Source organism: Typha latifolia, chromosome 13 (assembly GCF_019914945.1).
Source record: "Typha latifolia isolate L0001 chromosome 13, TyphaL0001v2, whole genome shotgun sequence".
Taxonomy (NCBI): domain Eukaryota; kingdom Viridiplantae; phylum Streptophyta; class Magnoliopsida; order Poales; family Typhaceae; genus Typha; species Typha latifolia.
In genome coordinates this window covers 3,773,638-3,796,018 of record NC_133098.1, presented here as the reverse complement: position 1 = coordinate 3,796,018, position 22,381 = coordinate 3,773,638, and the positions used below count along the sequence as shown (strand labels likewise).

At 34.4% G+C, this 22,381-nt stretch overlaps 2 protein-coding genes across 4 annotated transcripts; one reads left to right on the top strand and one right to left on the bottom strand.

Annotated features, from left to right (window-relative positions):
* Nucleotides 1-4,541: 4,541 nt before the first annotated feature.
* On the bottom strand, nt 4,542-11,722 carry LOC140800267 (probable E3 ubiquitin-protein ligase XBOS32). Of its 3 annotated transcripts, none has more exons than XM_073154954.1 (11): nt 10,925-11,722; nt 10,766-10,825; nt 10,556-10,627; nt 10,291-10,463; nt 10,051-10,211; nt 8,593-8,651; nt 8,478-8,524; nt 8,212-8,352; nt 6,475-6,566; nt 6,197-6,339; nt 4,649-5,290 (listed from the first exon to the last, which is right to left on the bottom strand). In XM_073154954.1, the coding sequence occupies exons 1-11, from the start codon at nt 11,117-11,119 to the stop codon at nt 5,228-5,230; spliced, it is 1,206 nt and encodes a 401-aa protein (XP_073011055.1). In that variant the 5' UTR covers nt 11,120-11,722; the 3' UTR covers nt 4,649-5,227. The 3 variants fall into 3 exon arrangements, with proteins under 3 accessions (XP_073011053.1, XP_073011055.1, XP_073011054.1); XM_073154953.1 differs by having other exon boundaries at nt 5,094-5,290; nt 6,197-6,399; XM_073154952.1 differs by lacking the exon at nt 6,197-6,339 and having other exon boundaries at nt 4,542-5,290.
* A 6,289-nt stretch (nt 11,723-18,011) lies between these two features.
* On the top strand, nt 18,012-19,803 carry LOC140799580 (RING-H2 finger protein ATL13-like). Its single transcript, XM_073153959.1, has one exon. It carries the CDS (start codon nt 18,261-18,263, stop codon nt 19,665-19,667), a length of 1,407 nt encoding a protein of 468 aa, XP_073010060.1. The 5' UTR covers nt 18,012-18,260; the 3' UTR covers nt 19,668-19,803.
* The last annotated feature ends 2,578 nt before the right edge of the window (nt 19,804-22,381 follow it).

Sequence of the window (22,381 nt, the reverse complement as noted above, 5' to 3'; positions counted from 1 at the left end):
TATTATTCGTCCAGTATAAAGAGTATTTTAGTTGTTTGTTAAAATATATCTTACTTTTTATGTTATATCAAATGTTATAATTACACTGCCACAATGGTTTGCAATCAAATAATATAATAACTTAAATCAGTATAAACTCTCTTAGGCAAGTTTAGAAAATAAGTATAGGTTAAGGATGATTTAGAACATTTGCCAGTGATTGTGATATCAACCCCTCTTATTTCCCAATTCTATGAGAGCATCAATGTTACTGCTGGTATTTTGACTACCATTGTATTTGCTTGACAATAGTAGTTTGGATGGTGATGTTAAATTGTGACGGGGAACCAACCTTACTAAAGAGCATAGATTCGGTGCAGGTCAACTTGTGTTGATAGGTCTACACATCAAATATCAAATAAACTATAATGGGGAATCAATCTTACTCAAGAGCGGAAATTTGGTGCCGGTCAATGTGTGTCGATAGGTCTACGCATCAAATATCAAATATTATGTATCTTCGATGATTCTAATTACGCTCGTAAAAGAATATAAAGTGCTCAAATATTATGTACCTTCGATGATTCTAATCACTCTAAAAGAATATAAAGTGCTCTTAGAATTTGAGCGGGCATGATAAGATCTATCGGATGTGTTCAATTGATGCAACCCGCTTTGGAGTCACTTCAAAACCTTCATAGAATCCAAATCCCTTGCCAAGTGGTAGTGATGGCTCATAAAGATTCGTTGGTGTTCTTCTCTGTGAGCTAGAAAGTGGAATCTATAGGTGAAGTTATTATTCTCATCTTGTGCTGTTGCACTTTTGAGTAGCAATAATAATAATAGTTGTTCCATTAAATTTCACCACCCTCCTTGTCTTCGTCCAGTAGACATCTATCAACTTCATGCTTAGTTTATCCGAGAAAGAGAACATTTTTATCCCAATCATGATGTTTTAAAGAAAAATAGCTTAAGAAAATGGTAAGATTAGGTCAGAAAGAATGGTAAATGAAATGAAGGCCTTCTATACATTCCTTAAACTATGAAAAATTTCTCACGTTCGCAACGGTGTAAATAAAAAAACAATTTTTTCCTCAAACTTTTTTTTTTCTTTCATCTAAAATAAAGGATTAAATTGTCTCTAAGATCATGTGACACTCGCAAATTATTATTATTTAAGTGGAAATAATAATAAATGAATTAATTAAAATAAAAAAGACAATAATAATAAATGAACATACTTCAAAGTTCAAACTCGAAAAATAAAAAGTCGTCTCAGTAGCAAGTGATCAGTTCCAGTTTGGAAAAAGTTGCATGCTAACTTCTTTATTGCTGGTAGGCAATAGGCTAAGTTTGGTCATGGACAAGTGGCCAATAACATGGGTTTTATAAGTTTACACCATACATTTTTAGTATTTATTAATCGAGCTCTATAATTTAGCGAATGAATATATGTAAAAAATATTCTATGTTAGATTTGAACTGACACTGTGAAAATATTTCGTTAAGTAGAGATATTTTATTTCTAAAATAACTAAAATATACTTGGTTAATTATATTTTTTTATTATTTTTGTAGTATAGTTAATTTAACTAAGAGATTTGGTTAAGTTTAATTAACTGATCTAACGGCAGGATATTTTCTACACATATTCACTAAATTATAGGACTCGATTTATAAATAGTGAACATATAGGGTGTAAATCATAATTTTATTAAAAGAGGGGGGTGTATATGCAAATTTCTCTTCTTTTTTGTTTAAAGAAAAAAATTATTTAAAGTTGGTCTTTTTAAAAACATATAAATATCTTGAATGACTTTCCCCGATATATATATATATATATATATATATATATATATATATTCCACCCCTTCTCGCGTTATATTTTGTTTATTGAATCAGAATTACTTGCATATTTATTGGTTTGTGCTTCTCTGGTTTAGCTCACAATCTAATTATATATTTCTCTAATTTATTCAATTTTTATATAATATCTCTCTAGTTTGTTTGATAGTAACATGCTAAACGCTAACATGATGAGTTAGAAATTGGCATGTCCAAAAGAGACCTAATTGAAAGCGTAGCCTATTTTGCTATAATAAGTTTGTAAGGAGATCTAGTTTGGTGAACAACTCTAACCCTCCCCTGATTTCTACTCTTGGATAAACTAGGAACTATATAATATATGCTGTGTGTGATCGTTGCTTCTTACTCAAGCACTCTGACCGTAAACAAGATTAGACTTGATGCAGATCGACCTATTTTGATCAATCCAAACGTGCCATTAGATATGCACTAGTATAATAGTCATGCATATCTAATGACTATGATCACATCTAAAATTGAATACATAACGCCCTATAAGGTTAAAGCAGAGCGTGATCATGACCGTCAGATTTAAGCATATTTAACAACATCCCTAAATCAACCTGAATGGGATCGATCCACACCGAATCTTTTCACGCTGCAAAGAGGCATCCAACTCGGGGCAAGGTTTTTTTTTCTATAGCACCAATCAAGCTGCTAACATGGCAGCCCTTGTTTTCTTATTATTCAAGAGCTCAAAGGTTAGATATCAGTTGGACAAATAATTAATCCTTCCTTGATACAAAGATAATTATAATTATTCATGAACCCTAAGGCTAGTTATAGGCTGGACAAAGAGCCAACTATCTCTAGATATAAAGACAACTTAGGCTCCACCGAACTTTAGCCAATATAGCAAGATGTCTAAACACCACTAAAGCCTGCTCCAAGCTATCGCGCTGTTTTTCCAAGCCAACCGCACTACCGAGCCATTAACCGAGTCGAGTCGTTGAGTCAAATTCTATGATCTTCTTAATCATAGGGAATGGTACCTACTAACTCTACTAGAGTTTGTTGGACTCTCATGGGTGGTGACATTGCAGCCCTTTTATCGGTCGTAAATTTGCAATTTGGTGCAACCTATCTTGTATAAAAAAAAAAGAAAAGAAAAAAGTATTGTTCTTTATTAGGTAGTCGGCAGCACAAGTGGTGTACGTGCAAAACGTGGTCGCTATCGTTTGAGCCAAAAATTCAGAGACCACTGTGATCGATTCAAATGCCACATTGAACCATCTCAATCCATCCAATGTATCCTCTCAAATCTAATGTCACATTTGTCTAATATCCATACCCATTTGTTAATTAGCTACATCAATGATGATAAATAGCAGGGCCCTCCTCTATTTGTGAAGTGAAACCTAATTGGGGATGGCCAAGTCAATCAAAGACTTAAAAATCTCAACATGGAAATTGGAACGTTTTCTTCATGTGTTAGGAAGTAAAACTCTCGAGTAGGCAATGCTTTGTGGATAGGTTGCAGGAATTTGGTCTTTTGTTGTCCAATTAGCCCATTACAATCTGACAAATATATTGGGGGATGGGATTTTCTTTCCTGGAATAATGGAACATGAAGTCCACCTTGGCCTACAGCGGAATGGAAATAAGATAATTAATGATTGGAAATAGTAGATCTTGTTGTTCATCTTATGTGATTAAAAAGCCGACAAATATTAACCAACTATTATAGAGTTGATAAGTATATTTTTCTATGACCAAAAAGGTAACGTGTACCTTTTTCTATGATCAAAAGGTCATAAAATCGACTTCAACGCGACGGCATAGAGCATGTTCAGCTTACACACACAACTCGAAGCCTAGATGGTTTACTATACTTATTAAAGTTTAGTATGAAACCTAAGTGTTTTTATATATAGGAAGGATTAGCTTATTGTCGGTTCATATTTAGCCTTCCAGCTCTTGAATGTTCATAAATTTCTTCGATTGGATAGGGTTTCAACAGCACAAAAATTATTGTAAGATGGTCAAAAATGTTGCTGCTAGAAGATGACATTTTGATCTCCTATTGATATCCCAATGGTCAGAGATATTCTGTTCCTTTCTAAGCAGTCAGGAGCTCATCTTCTCTCAGTATAAATACTCACAAGAAAGAAAGTTAATTCAGTGATAATAGTTATAGCTTAATTAGTATCAGTTTCATGCGACTCGCCTATTGCGACGATGCTCAAATGGTTAAAGAGGTTCATATGGTATGAGTATTCTCGAATTGAAATCCAGAAAGCAGTCTCATTAAACTCGAAGAAATTGATTCAACCTACTGTGACTCCCAAAAGAAAAAGAAGCAAGAGAAGATTATGATACAACATAGAAGACAATAGTAAGCCTACAAGAAAGATGTCAAACTCCAGTTACCATTGATTTATATTAGCTTTTTTAAGAACCATAGGTATGTTCTCAAAAGAAATTTCCAAATTTCCAATCACCATTATGCATAATATTCTCCAAAATCATTCCAAGATCCACAAATTAAGTTTAATAACATCATACATCTCCAAAATTCCAAACAGCCACATCTTTTCTTTCTTTTCTTCTTCTTTTGGGCTGGCCATGAATGAACATCAAGTATCAAATACCAAGTACTAAATAAAAAAGATAATGCATCAAGCAAAAGTAGCAGCACTTCCTCAAAAACTAGTTCATTTCCACAATAAAAGATTATATAACTACTCTATGCTTCATAAAGAATAATAAACAAATTATAGCATTAACCTCCTTATCTTGCAGATATACAACATTCATCAGAAGGACCCATTTTCAGATATACAGCACAATAAGAGAACAGTCATATCTACAACACCACTATAGCCATATATTACTCATATCAACAACAAATTGATTGGCATTTTAGCTACAGAGGTTCATATATAGCAACCACACAAAGGTCAACAGGACAAAAGAATAGGCAAAATGAAACCGACCCACAAAAAGAATGTAGAGCTTTAGCTGCTACCAGTAGTAGCAGCTAGTTGGTTGAAGGTGAAGAGCCACAATCTTCTACCGCTCTCTCCTTGTGAAGCCGATCGACGTAAGCTGGATCCCGATCTTGAGCATCTTATAAGACATGGGCTTGTCTCAGGAGCGCCCATGCAGAGCGTTGAATTTAGTTTCATTGAAGGGAACCTCTGGCAGCTGAGGGACCTGAAGGAAGATGAACCTTCTAACTGGAAATCAGGCTTGCACAACTGGCTGGCCATTGATGTAGTAGAATCTGAGATCACAGCTGGGCAAGTGGTGCATAGGGATAAGGACAGGCTCATCCTTGATGGCTCCCTTATCGGGCTTGCACCAGGGAGCATGACATAGGAGATAATTGCATGCCGGCAAAGAGGACAAGGTATTGCCCCTGGTGGGCCAGATACAATGGTCAAGGTGCTGTTGGTCGAACATAGATACAGAGCACATTTCGTGCAGAACTCATGATTACAGCCTGGAAAATGAGAATATTTGTGATATATGTCAGCAGAGAAATCAATTGCATGGGCCAAACTGGGACATGGTAGGAATGCTCATCTTCAACTAGACCCCTAAGCACTAGCTGCTATGAAATCAAGACAAGGCTTTCTTAGATTGTACATATTTCCAACCCAATAATTGGTGGCCCATGCATGCATAATGTGCAAAATTGGCAAGTCCCTTGGAAAGATTATTGAGAATCTTCAGTTTACTGAGTAAAATGTGAATATAACAATACAATGTTAACTTGATATTGCAGACCCAATTATTAAATATGAAAATGGATACTATGCCAAATAAGCAGGCAAACAGTTTATGTTAATGTCTGCCACATAACTGTAGACTAGAGGAAAGATTGGAGGTAAAAATGAAAACTATGTTCTATATCCATAATGAGATATCCAAGCAATTCTGTTGACGTGTGCACATGAAGCCATTTCTTTCACTAACAGGTCAATCTTAAGTCTATGGTTCCAAGTGTCGGTTTCTGTTTTGGTTGGTCAGTTATGACTCCAAGAAAATACAAAAAGTTTGGGTCAAAATGTATGCAATGGATCGTTTTCTGCAGACAGTAGTCTGAAATAATGGTCAAATCAACAATTTTGCGAAGTTTTGGCTGGTATTGTTCCTTCTAGGGTGAAATTTCAAACCATGTACAGATCTACTCCATGACATAGCTATTGGAGAAAAAGACCTGCTCAAAATTAAATGCAAAATAAACTCACCATAGCTAATTCAATGAAACGCATTTGCAATTTTACAAAGTTTTGGCTGGTATTGTTCCTTCTAGGGCGAAATTTCAAACCATGTATAAATCTACCCCATGACATAGCTATTGGAGAAAAAGACTTGCTCAAAATTAAATGCAAAATAAACTCACCATAGCTAATTCAATGAAACGCATTTGAATAAAAAAATTCATGTGGCCCGCCCTTAATCTTCCGTATAGCATGAGTGGCATGTGTGTACCAAAAGTCACATAATTAAGAGAAGTTCCTCTCATGGGTAAGGGCGTCCTCACAACTAAGACAAAAATTATCAATTCCATAATCTCGTGAATCAAGCATTCAATAGACAACGATTCTAGAGATAAGATAACAAAAATATTAGATTATGATGACTAAATGAAATAAAATTAAATGGGTTTCAAGAAAGTACCTTCTGCAGCTACAGTGCATCTCCTTTCCAAGCAGACAGCACATGGATCAATGCATGCAGGTGTCCCAATTGTATTTTTCCATCCACATTCTCTGCGAGAGACAACTTTCCCTCAAATTACTCAAATAACCAGCAATCTTCACTTACTCGTAGAGAACAACATAAAAGTTACACATGCCCACTTCTCTCAAAACAATATAAAAAGTTACCATAGAATCAGAACTATGAATATACCACAAAATCTTGGAAAAAGATTACTAAACAGAGTTTAAGATATGAAGAAACTGTATTTAAATTTAGTTTCATGCAAAATAGATCTACTAAAAATTTCTATTTACTTACTGATGATGCAAAGCATATCTATAGGTACAAGTACTAGCATATGGTACTCGCTGATTAAAAAAACACAATAATAGTCCCTAGGGAACTCATACGGTAGGTTTTGTAAAATAGTACTATACAGATGTAATAATAGATATGACAAATTTGCTACTAGTGTCAAGGGGAGAGAGAAGTGAATTTCCTCAAAACCAGAGGATTATGTCAAAATTGGGGATTAAATCCTTACCTCTTTAAATTCATCTATAATGGCATTCAAGATGATATTCAATAATTTACATAATTTGTTGACGACATTGTCTTAATTGATGAATTTATGATAGGGCTTAACTACAAACATCAGAAATATCGAGAAGAAACTTTCAATTCCAAGGTCCTGGTAGGTCTCATCACGAAGGTCTTTGTAGGTTTAAGGCTGAGCATATATAATGCAAACTTTGCAAATCAAGGCAAAAATATGGAGTAATTATCTTTAATGCACCAAAAAAATGCCATATATACTCCTGAACCCTAACACCACCCTAGAACCTAGCCATCTGGCCTCCCTTCCTAAACTGGCTATAGCTCAAGGCTTCTCGTTGGTTGAGGAATGTTTCCCACTAAAGCAAGGTCCAATCAGTTTTCTTCTTCTTTTTCTTTTTCTTGTTTTCTTTGTGTATCCTCACAGTTTGGTGATCTCATGTCCTTCAGAGCTTAAACTGCAGCGAAGAATATTGGTGATACCTAGATCTAATCTGATCTGAGGCCTACCAACGCCTTAATATTTCTACCCCATCATCACCAACAGTAACAGCCATACTGGTTGCTGTGTTACAATAAATAGATATTGCAAGGGTTGGATTTGTCACTTCGTGTTAACAAACCACTTAATGGAAAACTAATCATGTTGTGTAAATGAGTTGCATGGGTTGTGAAATTTCACCCATGTACAATAAGCAGGTTGTGATCGTGTTTACTATTCAGTATTTCATCTTGTTTAATAAATGGGTTATGTAACTGTCAGCCAAACCTGGCCCAACTCAAACCAGCTAGACTCGACACAATTGCCACCCCTACTAGGGGTGCCTATTCTCATGTGCACAAACAGTAAATAATGTAATCATTCCTAAGAAGTATGAACGCCCAACAACTAAATACAAAATTTTAACAAGTGAATACCATATATTCAAATTTCATATGAAGATTAATAATTAAAGAACCTGCATAGAGACTACACTTCGCATTTAAGATGAGATAGCGACAGCAAATCATTACTTCAGACAAAATACAAGAACTAACACAGCCATAAAATACTTAATAGTCCATCAAAACTAAAATACACATAAAAGTCCTGCAAATATTAGCTTCTATTTGAATAACTGAACAATTTCAATAGAAGAAAATGTGCACCACACTCACCTAGCAATGTTCATTATACTCATTAGGGGGAGACAAAGGTAAGGAGAAGGAGGAGTGCATAACTGACTTTCTGGTTGTTTGCTTAAGATATCCTCAAGCCAATTTCTATGCCATGAACGAGCTACCATTAATGGAGTCCAACTGCAGTCATATGGAAATGATTAATGTGAGATTACACACATTTCATATCTAACAGATGAGATAAAGGAGATGAGTCAAGATATCTATGTATTAGAACACATCCGCTGCATCATTCAAAAGCATACCCATTAGAATTTTCAGCAGTCAAGCTGGCTCCTCTGGCAATAAGAATCTGCATTATAATGTTCTGATAGTTAGTTTTCCAGAAGATGAGCAATCAAACATATATATCTAGCATACTTGACAACAGACTGCATTTCCGCCACAAGCAGCATAATGAAGTGGTGTGCTTCCTGCACCTGCCAAATGGAGATAACAAGCTTTGTTTTGATTCTTGCTGTAAAAAGTAGTCCTTTGAAAGCATAAAAGTACTGGACAATAACTATAAAAAGATTAATGTAAAATAGCTTAAGTCAGAAATAACTTAATAATGCATCAGCTATGAAGTAAATGCAAATGTGAATAAAGCTTCATCAAAGCAAAGCAACTCCTAATCATGTGGATGAGCTACTCCTGAGATTGATCAGTGTCAAGGGAGTACAACAAATATCTAACATGAGTTTACTTGTTGACATGGGTAGTATACATGTTGAAACGGATCTTTTTGGATGTGTGTGTCCAAACAATATTAATTGCTACTAACAACATTCTTCTAGAAAATTCTAACAATAATATGATCAAAGGAAGAACGACTAATATTTTTGGAAAACCCTAGCAATACAACTGTGCAGGTGAAGCCAAGCTAAATATGGATGTTTCTGCAGAACTTAAAAATCTTTCCAGGCTTGAGTAGGTTCTCCAATCTGACTTAAAAACCTTTCCAGCTTGAGCTGAAGGGTTAAGTAAACCAATCCAAACTAAACCAAGTTCAATTAGTATATAATAAGAAACTTACAGCTCATTAGTTTCCCTATCCTGCGACAATCATCCATCATCTCACAAGATCCCATGTTTCACTAATATTACATCTAAGTCATCATGTATCTGTAAAACCTATTTGAGTCAAGTAATGTATAGAAGCAGTTTGTTGCCTTAGGAATTGATAAATGATTTGCGCTAAAGCAGTCTGTCCCATCTTTCCCGAGTTAGCCCACCAAAACCAATTTTGAATCTAAAACCAGAAAAGTAAGGATGGGTTTCATCAGAGGAATATGATTTGGTTTTGGTTATAGAGATCATACAATCGGTTGGGGGTGGGTTGAGGTAGGTTTGACACATAAAGAACTAGAAAGGCCCAACATTTTCTTTGTTTATAGTCCCAACACTCCCTCAAAAAATCAAAACAAGGAATAATTAGGATGTAGGACTTGCAATACTTAAACCAAAGGAACATAATTCTTACTTGGTAACTAAGATAGAAACATAGAGCGATTCAAAATTCTATGAAAGATGAGGATAGTGATCTTCCTACTTGTTTTCACTATAGAGAATAATTTTTAACTTCAGCAGCTAAAGGAAAAGCAGAATCACACTTCTAATTGTAAAAGTTTTAAGATCCACAAGTATAGGTACTTCATCAAATAGCAAGTAGCATGTCATCACACAAAAATGTGAAAGGTCTGCAAGATTATAAAGCAATAGAATTCCATGTTCAGGTAGAAAATTCCTGCACATTGCAAGGATAATAATGGTAAAAATAGGTAGTTGAAGTTCAATTGTAACAAACAGAATAGAAAAGTAGAAATACGAAGAAAGGACCTATCAGATCAATGGTCGTCCCGTCTTCCACTGTGACCTCCGAGACACAGGCTCCCAAGTCCAATAGCAATTGCACACTATCCACATGCCCATTTAGTGCCGCCATATGAAGTGCAGTGATGCCTCCATCTGCCCTTCTATTGACTATCTTGCATAAGACACTGGAATTGTACAAGAAATAATTATTTCTTCTACAAAATAGAAGAAAGTACCAAAGAGGATAATGATAATTCATTGTACTTGTCATCATAGTCTATAGAAACTTCTTCAGCTGATATCCTTCTCATCACGTTCCAAAACTCAGGTATGCTTGGTACATAATCAACTACCAAAAGACGAATGCAACGAGCATGACCATTTAAAGCTGCAAAGTGGAGAGCTGTTCCTCCATTGAGATAATCTGTTTTGTGAATCTAAGAATAATTTCACATGCCATCAGAGATACACAAGATGAGACAGGCAAAAGCTGTGATCATAAAAATGTTGAGCATAAAAAAAAACTTACATTGGCTTGAAAGAGCATGAGAGTTTGAACAACCTCCCAGTGACCATATTGGCAAGCTTGCATTAAAGCAGTCTGTTCAAAAGTTGAATATTTTCTTAAATTTGGAAGGGAAAAAAATATCCTTCATGCATTAGAAAATTTTAAAAACATAAAAGATTCTCAACGAGGTCAAAGAAAGTCATGCAAAATAGGACTGGACATAAAATTCACCTGTCCTCTAAAGTTCCTAAGATTGATGTCAACACCAGATTCAAGCAATAGAGATACAATCTGAAGATACAAATCATCAGATAAAATTTAGCTACAACAACAAATAGATCAACAATTTAATCTCTTAAATTAAACAAATGGGCCTGATCAATCAATAACCTCATGGTGGCCCTGAGCCGCCGAGTGATGCAGAGGTGAATTCCGAACGCCAAAGGTAGAATATCTCGCTAATCGAGGGTTGTATTCCAAGAGAGCCTTAGCCTCTTGAAGGTCCCCATCTCTCGCTGCAGAGACGAGCCGTTCCCCTGACGCCGAGCACCCAAATGAATTACCCATGATGCTCAAGAACCCCATAATCTCCGAAGCAAAGAAATAGAAGTGACTTGCTGTATCTCACGAGATCCTTTCTTTGTCCCGGAAAGACGATTCCAATTGAAATCTCTCAACATTTATACATGACCCCAGAAGAACATTGTAGCTGATCAAAAGGGACAAACGAGGGAATTCGCCTCCTCCTCCTCCCAACGCCCACTAAATCCAAGACAAATCTCGGAAAAAAGAGAGAAAAAATAATGACCACGATAAAAGGATCAAACCGTAAAGGTGATCAAAAGACACCCCTTTTATCCTCCAAAACTCACAACTTTGCGAGAGAGAGACAAGAAACCACATCGAAATCGCGCCTCATTTGCCAAGATCACGAAGACCCACCTCTCAAATCGCCATCTTTTGTCGCCTCGGTGGGTGCCCGGATGAAATTTCGATCCGGGGGCGACGTGTATCGGGTGTTTACACCGGCATAAACACCGAATACACAGAGGAGAGACAGAGGAATACAGCTAAATGGAAACCTAGTCGCCGCTTACAACGAGAGGAAGGAATATTTGCCGACGGTTATTTTTAGGAATAACAAACCATATTGAAAGATATAATAATAGAATTACGAAAAGAAACCACGAAACGAAACATAACGGTAGAAAGATAGAAAGAAAAAAAAAAAATATATATATATATATATCATAAAAAGGAGGAATTTGGTCGATCGAGAGAGAGAGAGAGAGAGAACTACTTTTTAACTAGATGCCCTCACCATTAGGTCACAAACAGGGAAAGCATATAACTCCATGATTGGAAGAGAGAGGGAGAGAAAGAGAGAGATTATTACCAGTACCCAGTCAAATTTCTGGTGGGGATTTTCATTTAAAAAAAATAAAAAATAAAAAACTGGTGGGGTTTTGTTTCTTTTTTAAAAAAAATTCTGTAATAAAGAAGCTTATTTATACTAGTTTTCTTTTTTCTACCTCCTGTATTTGGATTTGTAGATGGATTAGCAACCCACAGAATAGAATTATTGCATTTGTTTTCCATAACTATTATTTTTAAATATTAAAACTATCATTATCAAAAACATGCATGAGATGGAATTGAATCGTGTCATGCTATTCAAATTCAAATTCGAAAATATTCATAAGTAAATGTGATTTGATCTAGAGATAAAGCTAAGTTAGTCTAATAATTACATTATAAAGTTTTAAGAAAATGCATCTCTTTTATTAAGCATCAAAAGGTACCAGTTAAAGTTAATGGAAAATTTATTCAAAGGGTTCCCATATACTCCTTTCTTTTGCATGGTAAAACCCTACTTATTATGGAGCTAAACAGTTCAAGTATGTAGACTTATTTTTGAGATCACTAAACTAAACCAAAATGGATGAGAGATCAGGATCCACCCCTAGAAAAAAGAAGGGAATTCTACTACAATTAGAAAATTAGTTGAGTTATATATATATTTTTTAATTAAGATAGTGAAGTTTTAATTTTGCTATGAGAGAATTCTACTATAATTAGCAAAAGGAATTAGCAGATGGATTGTGGTATTGATGAGATATAATAATCAAAGATGGTTGTGCCGCAGGAGAGGAAGAGAAAAAGAGGAGGAGACTATTTGCCTTCGCCCTTCACTGCTAACAGTCGTGCTCGCCATTGTCTGTAGCTTGCGCGCCCTAGCTTGAGGAAGAAGATTGGTCGCCGCATTCCCTTCCCTAGCTTAAGGAGGAAGAAAGAGATCGGGTTGCATTCTCTCAAGACTTTGCTCCATTAGTCTAACCATATTATGACTATTGCATTACAATGACTTATACATAGGAGTCTACATGCTCACTAGAACCATCAAATTGGTGGCATCAAATTACTTACACAAGCTACTAAACTTAAAAACTTAAGCTGTTAAGTGAGAATTCAAAGAGCTTATACAAATCATTTAAGTTTTTTCTCTCTTTTTGATATAAAACTAAACCTTCGAATATGATTCTCAATATTAATAATATAACTTGTGACTAACTGATTAAAAGAAAAGGGGATTAAGTCATGACTCCTTAATATAATTCATTAGGATAATTATACTTAGCCCTTCTAAATTATCATCATTTTCTACGTATACATTTTGAACTTTTTTTTATATCCACATAAACTCCTTAATTCAAGGATCTATATGGTTAAAAAAACCAAATAGTTTAGAGGGCGTACATAAAAAACGGTGATAATTTAGCAAAATTAATTGTGATTAACCCTTTTTTTCCTTTCTTCATGTGGTGGGTTACTTATGAACTTTCACATGTCTTCCATGATTGTGATCTTCATGTTCATAATTTTGTACTCTTTATTGATGCATCACTCTCTAGATATCTCAAACTGTACGTAAGGAATTGTGGATAAAATCTTTTATAATGAGGAATTAAAATAATAAACAACATCTTGCATTAGTATTACCATACAAGTCCTGAGCTCATCTACTAGTTATATGAACTCCATCACCTTCTCTTCTCAATGGGGACCTATGCATTGGATTTATTCGCATCTATATCAAATTATATCATGGGAAAAGTTCTCTGGAAACAAACAAACAAACAAAAAAAAAACTTTATCACCTGTAAGCCTTTGCAAAGTTCCAATAATCAAGACTTTTAATTGAAGGTTTTATCAGCTCCCATGTTGATTAGATGTATAAGAGTATTTATTGGGGAATTTGTTTTGTTTTTAGTTAACAATTGACTCTTTGCCAAGTAAAAATTAATCTTTTAGGTTACATTCTCCATCAAATGTAACTGTCACACTTTTATACTCAATATACTGAATGGTTTAATATCATGATAGATAACCAATTGATCTGAATGTTTTTAAGTTCTTAGGTAATTGACTAATTAAACCATCAATGTCATTTGATGTCACTAAAACTTTTATCCACATTTTTCTACGGTTGCTATCTATATGTGCGTCGCTAAAAGATCGTCGGTATTTTCATTACTAAATTAGTGTTGCTAATCGGAGAGAGTTCAAAAAAAATTTATTATTCTTTTTCTCACAACATATTAATTTACTAACTATTCTAAAAGCTTAAAGATATTTTAATAGGCCCAAAAAATATATTTAAGAATTGCAGTGTTTGATTGAACTTATAACATCTGGCTCTGATACCATATTAACTCACCAACTGCAAATAAAAATGGGCATGACATAATTTGAACCTACGACCTCTCTGGCACGCTGATACTATATTAACTGCTCTAAAACTGTTAAAAATAATATTTTTTATATTTTATATTCAAACAATTTACAGTACTTAATTGCTTACTTTTACTCTCACCACCAATAACCAATAATGGGGGTAAATGGAAAGTAAGCTAAAGCCTGATCTCCTATCCAAGCTTTGGACTTAAAAGGTTTAGGTACTCTTTAGGTAGTGCTGAGGGGATCTTTTAGCTTCTCTTGGCATCTCTCACCATTACAAGCTTTCCCGTGATATAGCATCCATTAGTTTGACATTTTTGTACTAAAAAAGAAGACAATGTTTCTTTGGGTATATATATAGGAGACAAAGGGATTTAGTATTTTTGATAGATCCAAGTATGATTTTAAGGGCATCACTTCTGAAGTTATGTCTCTTTGCAGCAAAGGGACCACAGAAATATATATATATATATATATGATGTAGTAAACCAAAAGTTTTGAGGCATATTTGCAAGGACTATCGGATAGAGACTAGAATATATATACACACACACACAAATGAGAGATAGAGAAATTTGCATATAACACTATGTCCTTTAGTAAAATTATAGTTTTACTCTATATTTTTATTATTTACAAATGAAATTCTATAAAATATCATAATGTTAGATACGTTAGTTAAATTAAACCAAACATTTGCATTAAGTTAACTATACTAAGAAAATTATAAAAATATTTATATGTATAGTATGAAATTATGAAATGATAATCAAAATAAAAGATTGGATTTCTTATACATATAATTAAAGTTAGGAGCTCTTCTTTTTAAAAAAAAAAAAAGGAAAAGAAAAGGTTTGCATAAACTGTACCTGGAAAGGTCAATCTTGCAAGTTTACTTGTGAAGTTTGGGACATGGGATATGTGAGGTTAATTAATTGCCTAATAATTGTTCTAATATTTAGAAGATAAATAGATGGATATATGTTAATTTTTTTCTAGTAATATTAGGATCATATAGAGTAAAAGTTTTAGCATATATGTGAACTTGGATTGAAATTATCTACAAATATTTTTCCTCTGGGTCATTGAGATCATTACATCTAATATTTTGTTATTCCTCTCTTAATATCTCTCATATCTAATTGGCTGGCTCTAACTATGAGAGAAGAAAGTCCTTCTTTGCTTTAGTTATTTGCCTCATAACTTAATGATGCTTTTTTAACCAAACTACTTAAATATTAATGCATTCTCTTTTTTAAAGTAAAAAAAAATTTCCCTGCTACTAAGGGGGAAGTTCATCTAAATCACCAACTAAAATAGCCTTTAAAAATTGTTGTTTTAATTATCTTTTTTTTTCCTGTTGTTGTAATTATAATTATTCTAGGTCTACTTGAAAATTTAAAGCAATTTTTATATAAAAGCCACTATTATTAAAAAAAAATATCCTCAACTATAGAATGACACAAGTTTTTCTTTGAAACAGCTTGAAAATTATCTAATATTACTCGATATCATAGTACAGAAAGACTTATTCTAAGACAAGAAAAATAAATCGATGACACATATTTAACTCACATACATAATTATTTAGATGTATATATTAACTTTAATCAACAACCCTTATTAGAAATATTCTAAGAATATTATCTTAAAAATTAACTACAAAAGCAATTCTAAAAGAGACCAATAATTTCATTGGCAATTATGTCACACACACAAAAAAAAAGCTATAATGTTCAAATGCTTCTATTCTAATTATTTTTTAATTACTTGGTATCATTACTAGAGTAACATAATTCATCTAAAATAGCAAACCATTTACTTACACAGCCACTTAAATGGCACTTTAAGATTATAATAACAACTCAATTGGTTGGTGTGCTCTAGGTTGATTAACTGCTACAAAACAAGAGCCCAAAAAACAAAAACAAAAAAACAAAATGAAGTCAACCAATAGACATTGTACACTAGAAAAAGAATCATAATTAATCCAAGCTCAAGCAATTAAATCCCAACTCCCACTCCAATGTCCATGTCCAACCTCAATAAAGAGAGCCCACAAAAGGTTTCCAAGACCCCAAAAAAGAGGATGAAGAAGAACACAAGGCCTTGGAGAAGCAACCCCCCCTTAATTTAGGTTTGGCCACTGGCTTCCACTTTTGCCGGCACTAATTGTGAGATCCACCATAAGTTTGACCCCAGTGGGACTTTTAATCCAATGTCAACCTCTCTCTCTCTCTCTCTCTCTCTCTCTCTCTCTCTCTCTCAGGTTGATCTAATAAGTATGCCTAAACCCTGTGAAATGTCTCTTTAATTGTTGTCTATTTATTTATTAAGATATGTCATAGTGGACAAATTTAGATACTCTTGTGAATTATTTTGTCCTTAATTTAGAGGAAAGAAAGAGATACAAATTTAAAGTAGGAAAATTGCATCAGAGGCTCTATTTTATTTTTAACTAAATTATGATTTATACCCTATATTTTCACGGTTTATAAATCGAGTTATATGATTTAGCGAATATATGCAGAAATTACTATGGGTTAGATTTCACCTAACATCGTGAAAATATTTCTTTAAAATTAAGATATATTTTCAAAAATGACTAAAATGTCCTTATTTTTAAAATAACTAAAATACCTTTAGTATGACTTGGTTGAGGGTATTTCATAATTTTTTTAGTATAGTTAACTTAATCAAGAGGTTTAGTTAAGTTTAACTGACAAATCTAACAATAGAGTATTTTCTACACATATTCGCTAAATTATAAAACTCAATTTATAAATAGTGAAAATGTAGCATATAAATCACAATTTTGTTAAAAGATAGTGTGATATGTAAATTTTCAGAAATTTTAAATAGCCGAGGGGTTAAGTGTTTAAAAGAATTTAAATAAGGAATATATGAAGATTGAAAATAGTTCAATTGTCTAAGTAATTAATTCAAGAAAAAGAAGGAAAAGAATTGCATTTCAAACAAGATATTTCTATAATTTAAGGCCCTATATTTTTAGCATTTATATTCCGCGCCTCATTTTTGCGTCTTATTATGAAAAATTAGGATTCTCATTTAGTCATACAACGAAAAATGGGAAAGGATTAGTCATAATATCTAAAAAACTCTCTTCTTCCTCTCGGAAAGACACTCGCTTAAATGACTATCAAGAGATTATTTTGCAAAATTAAATTTGATTATAGCATAATATTTTGTTTATTTTTTTAGAATAAAAGTATGGTGTGAATCATAAATTTACAAAAATGCAGGACGTGGGATGTAATTGTTCCAAAGAAAAGATAAGGAAAAAAAAATCAAATAATACCTTCTCTATAAAATGCTAAAAGAAAACCCTCATCGATTTAGGTTAGACTTAATACTTATGAAAAAAAATATTAAAAAAATAAGATGTGAATTGCAATAAAAGTGCAAAACTGTATGGGCATTGGGTGTTATACGCAAAATTTTCTTATTAAAAAAAGGAACTTGGGACTTGGGAGTAGATGAAAACAGAGTAGAAGCATCAAACTTCTTCCATATGGAATTTAATGGGACTCTGGGCCTGCTCCTAAAAGGCTTCTGGAAAGTCAAAGAGGAGTAGAGAAAAGCTTTGGGTTCCAAAAGAGTTTGCTCTTCCTAAGATTCACCTCTCTCTCTCTCTCTCTCTCTCTCTCTCTCCTTCTTTGTCTTAATTACCATTGGTTGTAGTAAACCTTGCAAAATATATAACTTGTATAATAAATTGGGTCACCTTCCTCTCTCTAGCAATCAATTCCAGTTTTATTTCCATTGGCATCCCATTAATTTCTCCACCCATTAAGGATCACATCTTCCCCTCTCTTCCTCACTCCATGCCTGTGACTACTTCCTCTTCCCTTCTCTTCCCTTCTTCTAATTTCAAATAGGATCCTGGAGCCAAGGAGGACACCATTAAGCTTTTCCAAGGAGAATCTGGCGAGCTTTTTGAGTTTTATCTCCTTCTTTAGACTAAAAGATGAATTGGGTCTTGCATGGAAGTGCCATTAGAGATGTCTTTTCTTCTCCTGCTCAACTCCCATTGCCCTTCCTTCCACCACCACCACCACCACCAGTAGTATCACCACCACCACCACCACCACCACCACTACCACCACCTCTTTCTACTCCTCTTTACTATGCCAACTTTGAGAACAAGATTAGCCCAAGTATCCTCCTCATAATTATGATCCTAGCAGTCATCTTCTTCATCTCTGGGTTGCTCCACCTCCTTGTTAGATACCTCTTCAGACCCATCAGCAGAGACCCAGAAGGATTGGACAACGTCACAGCCTTGCAAGGCCAACTCCAGCAACTCTTCCACCTCCATGATGCAGGGGTGGACCAATCCTTCATAGATGCCCTCCCAGTCTTCCTCTACAAAGCCATCATAGGCCTCAAGGATCCATTCGACTGCGCTGTTTGCCTCTGTGAGTTTGAGGGGGATGACAAGCTCAGGCTCCTCCCCAAGTGCAGCCATGCCTTCCACGTCCAGTGCATAGATACATGGCTCTTGTCCCACTCCACTTGCCCTCTCTGTAGGAGTAGCCTCCTCTCTGAGTTCCCTCCTAGAAACAGCTGCAGCCCTGTGCTCCTTGTTCTAGAGTCCCGAAGTGAGAGCTCAAGAGAGATCATTGCACCTGAGAGAGGGGATTCTGGCCCAAATGCTCATCTGGGTCCTCTTGGAGAAGAAGTTTTCGAGCCTTCGAGCAATCAATCTTCGCAAAAGCCAGAGGAGATTCGATTGAACGTTTCAGAGGTTTCAGATGCAAAGGTGGTTCCTGTCAAGCTTGGCAAGTTTAGGAGCGTGGAAGTTGCTGCAGGTGAGGGTGAAGGGAGTAGTACTAGCTGCAACAAGAACTTGGACCAAAGAAGGTGCTTCTCCATGGGATCGTATGAATACGTGATGGACGGCACGTCCTCGCTTCAAGTTGCCATTATACCACCCAAGAAGAAGCCAACGGTTAAAAAGTCCAGGCACCGGGTTGCGATGTCGGAATGCGACTGCTGCTCAGCAAGAGAAGGATTCAAACGGTTCGATGCATCAAGGACAGAAAGAGCTAGAGCTAGAGCTGATAACTATAACAGTTCTAGTGGTACTGCAAATCTACGTAAAAATGAGAGCTTTTCCATCTCCAAGATATGGATGAAGAAAGATAAGCCCGTCTTCGTTGGTTCTTCGAGGCGGGCTTCGTCGTTCCGGTTGCCGCCGGCCGACGATTCTGAACTCAAGAACAGCATCAGTAGCGAAGCGGATTGGGATGTGGAGGTTGGAAGCTGCAACAATAGCGTTATAAGCTCCAGAGCAGAGGAAGCCCCTTCATTCACAAGGAGGACATTGCTGTGGGTTGTGGGGAGGCAGAACAAGGTCGGAAATGATCTCTGACATAGATTTAGCTTTCAAATCTTGCTCCTTGTTCATGGTAAGGGATTAATTAATAGAGAGTAAATATATGTTTCATGGGATGGTTTGCTTTGCTCAAAGTTTTATTACATTCTTTTTCTTCTCTTTTCTTTCGTAAGTGGCAGCAGCAATGGAGGAGGTTCTTCTCATGCTCTAACTTGATCTGAATCTGACCAAAAAGTAGAATTAAAGAAAGTAACAAAGTCATTACTAAGTTCATGCTGTAATTCTTATCGTTTTATTTTTCTATTAAAAAATACAACGTGATTGATTAATTTTATGTACTCTGGAGACTAATTCACCTTTACTTGAGATAAAAGAAAACATTTCAACTTTTCAATCTCCACCCTTGTCTTCATGCAGTAAGAAAGATAGCCAAAAATGAACAAGAAGGTTGAGGTGTAGTAATGGTAGAATGAATGGCAATGTCAGGAGGGGAAAGGGAGCTCTTCTTTTCAAATTCAAATATACTATTTTTTTTTTATTTTTTTTGCAATATCTTAGTAGAGTTCTGTGAGTAGTTGTTCTTCTCTATCTCTATCTCTATCTCTCACCATCGTGGGTCTGCAAGGGTGGCAGAGGTTGCCAAAAAACTAAGGGGGTTTGGCTACTGGCTGGTGGAGTTAATGCTCTTTGGCAGGGGATAGTTGGAAGGGTGGTGGGCTTTGAGTAGTTTATGAGTGGACAAAGGTGGATGCCTTCTTTAATAGGGCAAAGGGCTTTAAATTCTTCTAGGTTTGGGACTTGTGGAAGGGAGTGGGTGTTCAATATTGTATATTTGTATTGTTCTAGTAGACCCATCTCATGTTGCTTTCCCAAGTTGACTAGTTGAGTCTGAGTCCTTTTTCTTTTCTTTTTTTGAAATTTTATCAAGATTATCATATGTTTTATTTGTAGAGATAATTATACTTAGCCCTCTAAAACTATCTGTCATTTTTTATGTACACACTTCAAATTTCTTTTATATCCACACAGACCCCTTGAGCTAAAAAAAAAATATTCATAAAAACTTTTAATTTAAGGGTATGTGGTAAGAAAGAATTTCACAACGTATATATAAAAAATAGTGATAGTTTTGAGGAAGAGGAAGGCTCATATATTTTACTCTTGGTGTTTTGAAAATATTATATCTTAATTTTCACTTACAAGCAACTAATGGAACAGGGACTTTTAAAATAAAAATTAAAATACTTCGAACACTTCTAATTTGACCTTAAAATTGGGTTCTAATTTTTTTAATTACTTTTACCATAACATTATAAAACTTGTTGGTATTATGGTCATTTTATATCTATAACTAACTTAACTAATTATGGTAATTATCCATTAAGAAAGTAATGACAAGTGTTTTTGAAGCACTCAAAGTAAAATACAAGGACCAATTTATAAGTATTAATATGATAAATTTCTCTTTTTCTTCTCTTTGATGTTATTATCATTAAAATAGTCTACCTTTATGAATATTTACTACTTTGCTCTTATGTCCTACATTATTGTCTAAAAATATCCATACATTAACTAATAGTTATCATATAGTAGTCCTAAGTAAGTCAAACTTTACTGAGAAGTATTTTGGATTTTTTTTTTTTCTTATTCTTATTCTAAAAGAAAGGAATGCAATATTCTCTATTCTATTATTAATGGCTATCAGTAATAATAATAAAAGTAAAATATAAGATATAAATTTTTAATTTTTAAAAATGTTCTTTTCTCCTCTTTTTTCTACACTCAATTCTTTTAAGCCACTCTAAAGCAAAGCCATGCATTTCTAACTCTCTTTTAGTATCTTGTGGGAGTTTTGATTTGCTTTCCAAATCATTGAACGCTTAGTTGTTTCTATCCAACAACTTCATGGCAATCTCATGCATTCCAATGTCACATTGTCCCATTTGCATTTAATATGGTATCAAGTGTGTGATAGTGATCTCTAATTATGTTAGGATCTCTCTTGATAAGATCTATAAATAATCATAAATAGAGATCCATTGGACATATATCACATCTTTATAAACTCATGATTAAATTTTTTTTTATATTCTAACTCATTTAGTTTTGAAGTGTCATGTCATCTTTTTCATTTTTCTAGCACCTTTGATTTATTTAATTTTGTTTAAGTTTAGTTAAATTAAATATAAACATATATAACATTCACATTATTTTACTATTATACTGGTTATAATAATTCCTACTTCTCTCGCTAACTTTTTATCTTACATATAATATTTTTATATTTACTAAGGATATTACTTCAAGTAATTATTATTTTAATCTCTCTCCTCTTTTTCTACTATCATTATCTTGTCTATTTATTATAAACGACACCATATTAATATACAACTAAACACTAGAATAATTTATAAAGAATTAGAATAACTATAATGGTAGATAATGTCTCAAGTTCAACCCTTGAACACAATTCTTCTCATTATGAAAAGGTCAAAATAATTATAAAAAATAAGCTGCTGTAAGAGTTTCACTTCCTCACGTTTATCCAATCGCCACAATTAGTGCCAAAGTTTCTTAAGCTTATTCTATTCCTCAAAGGCCCAGAAGCTGAAGTAGACTGGGTGCCAATGCTAAGAAGGTAATTAGCTTTTATGGATCAATAATATTTCACTGACCAAAAATGGAATTTATATTTGACCAAGGACTAAATAAGAAGATAAGGATTAGGAGGCAGGCAACATAAATGCCGG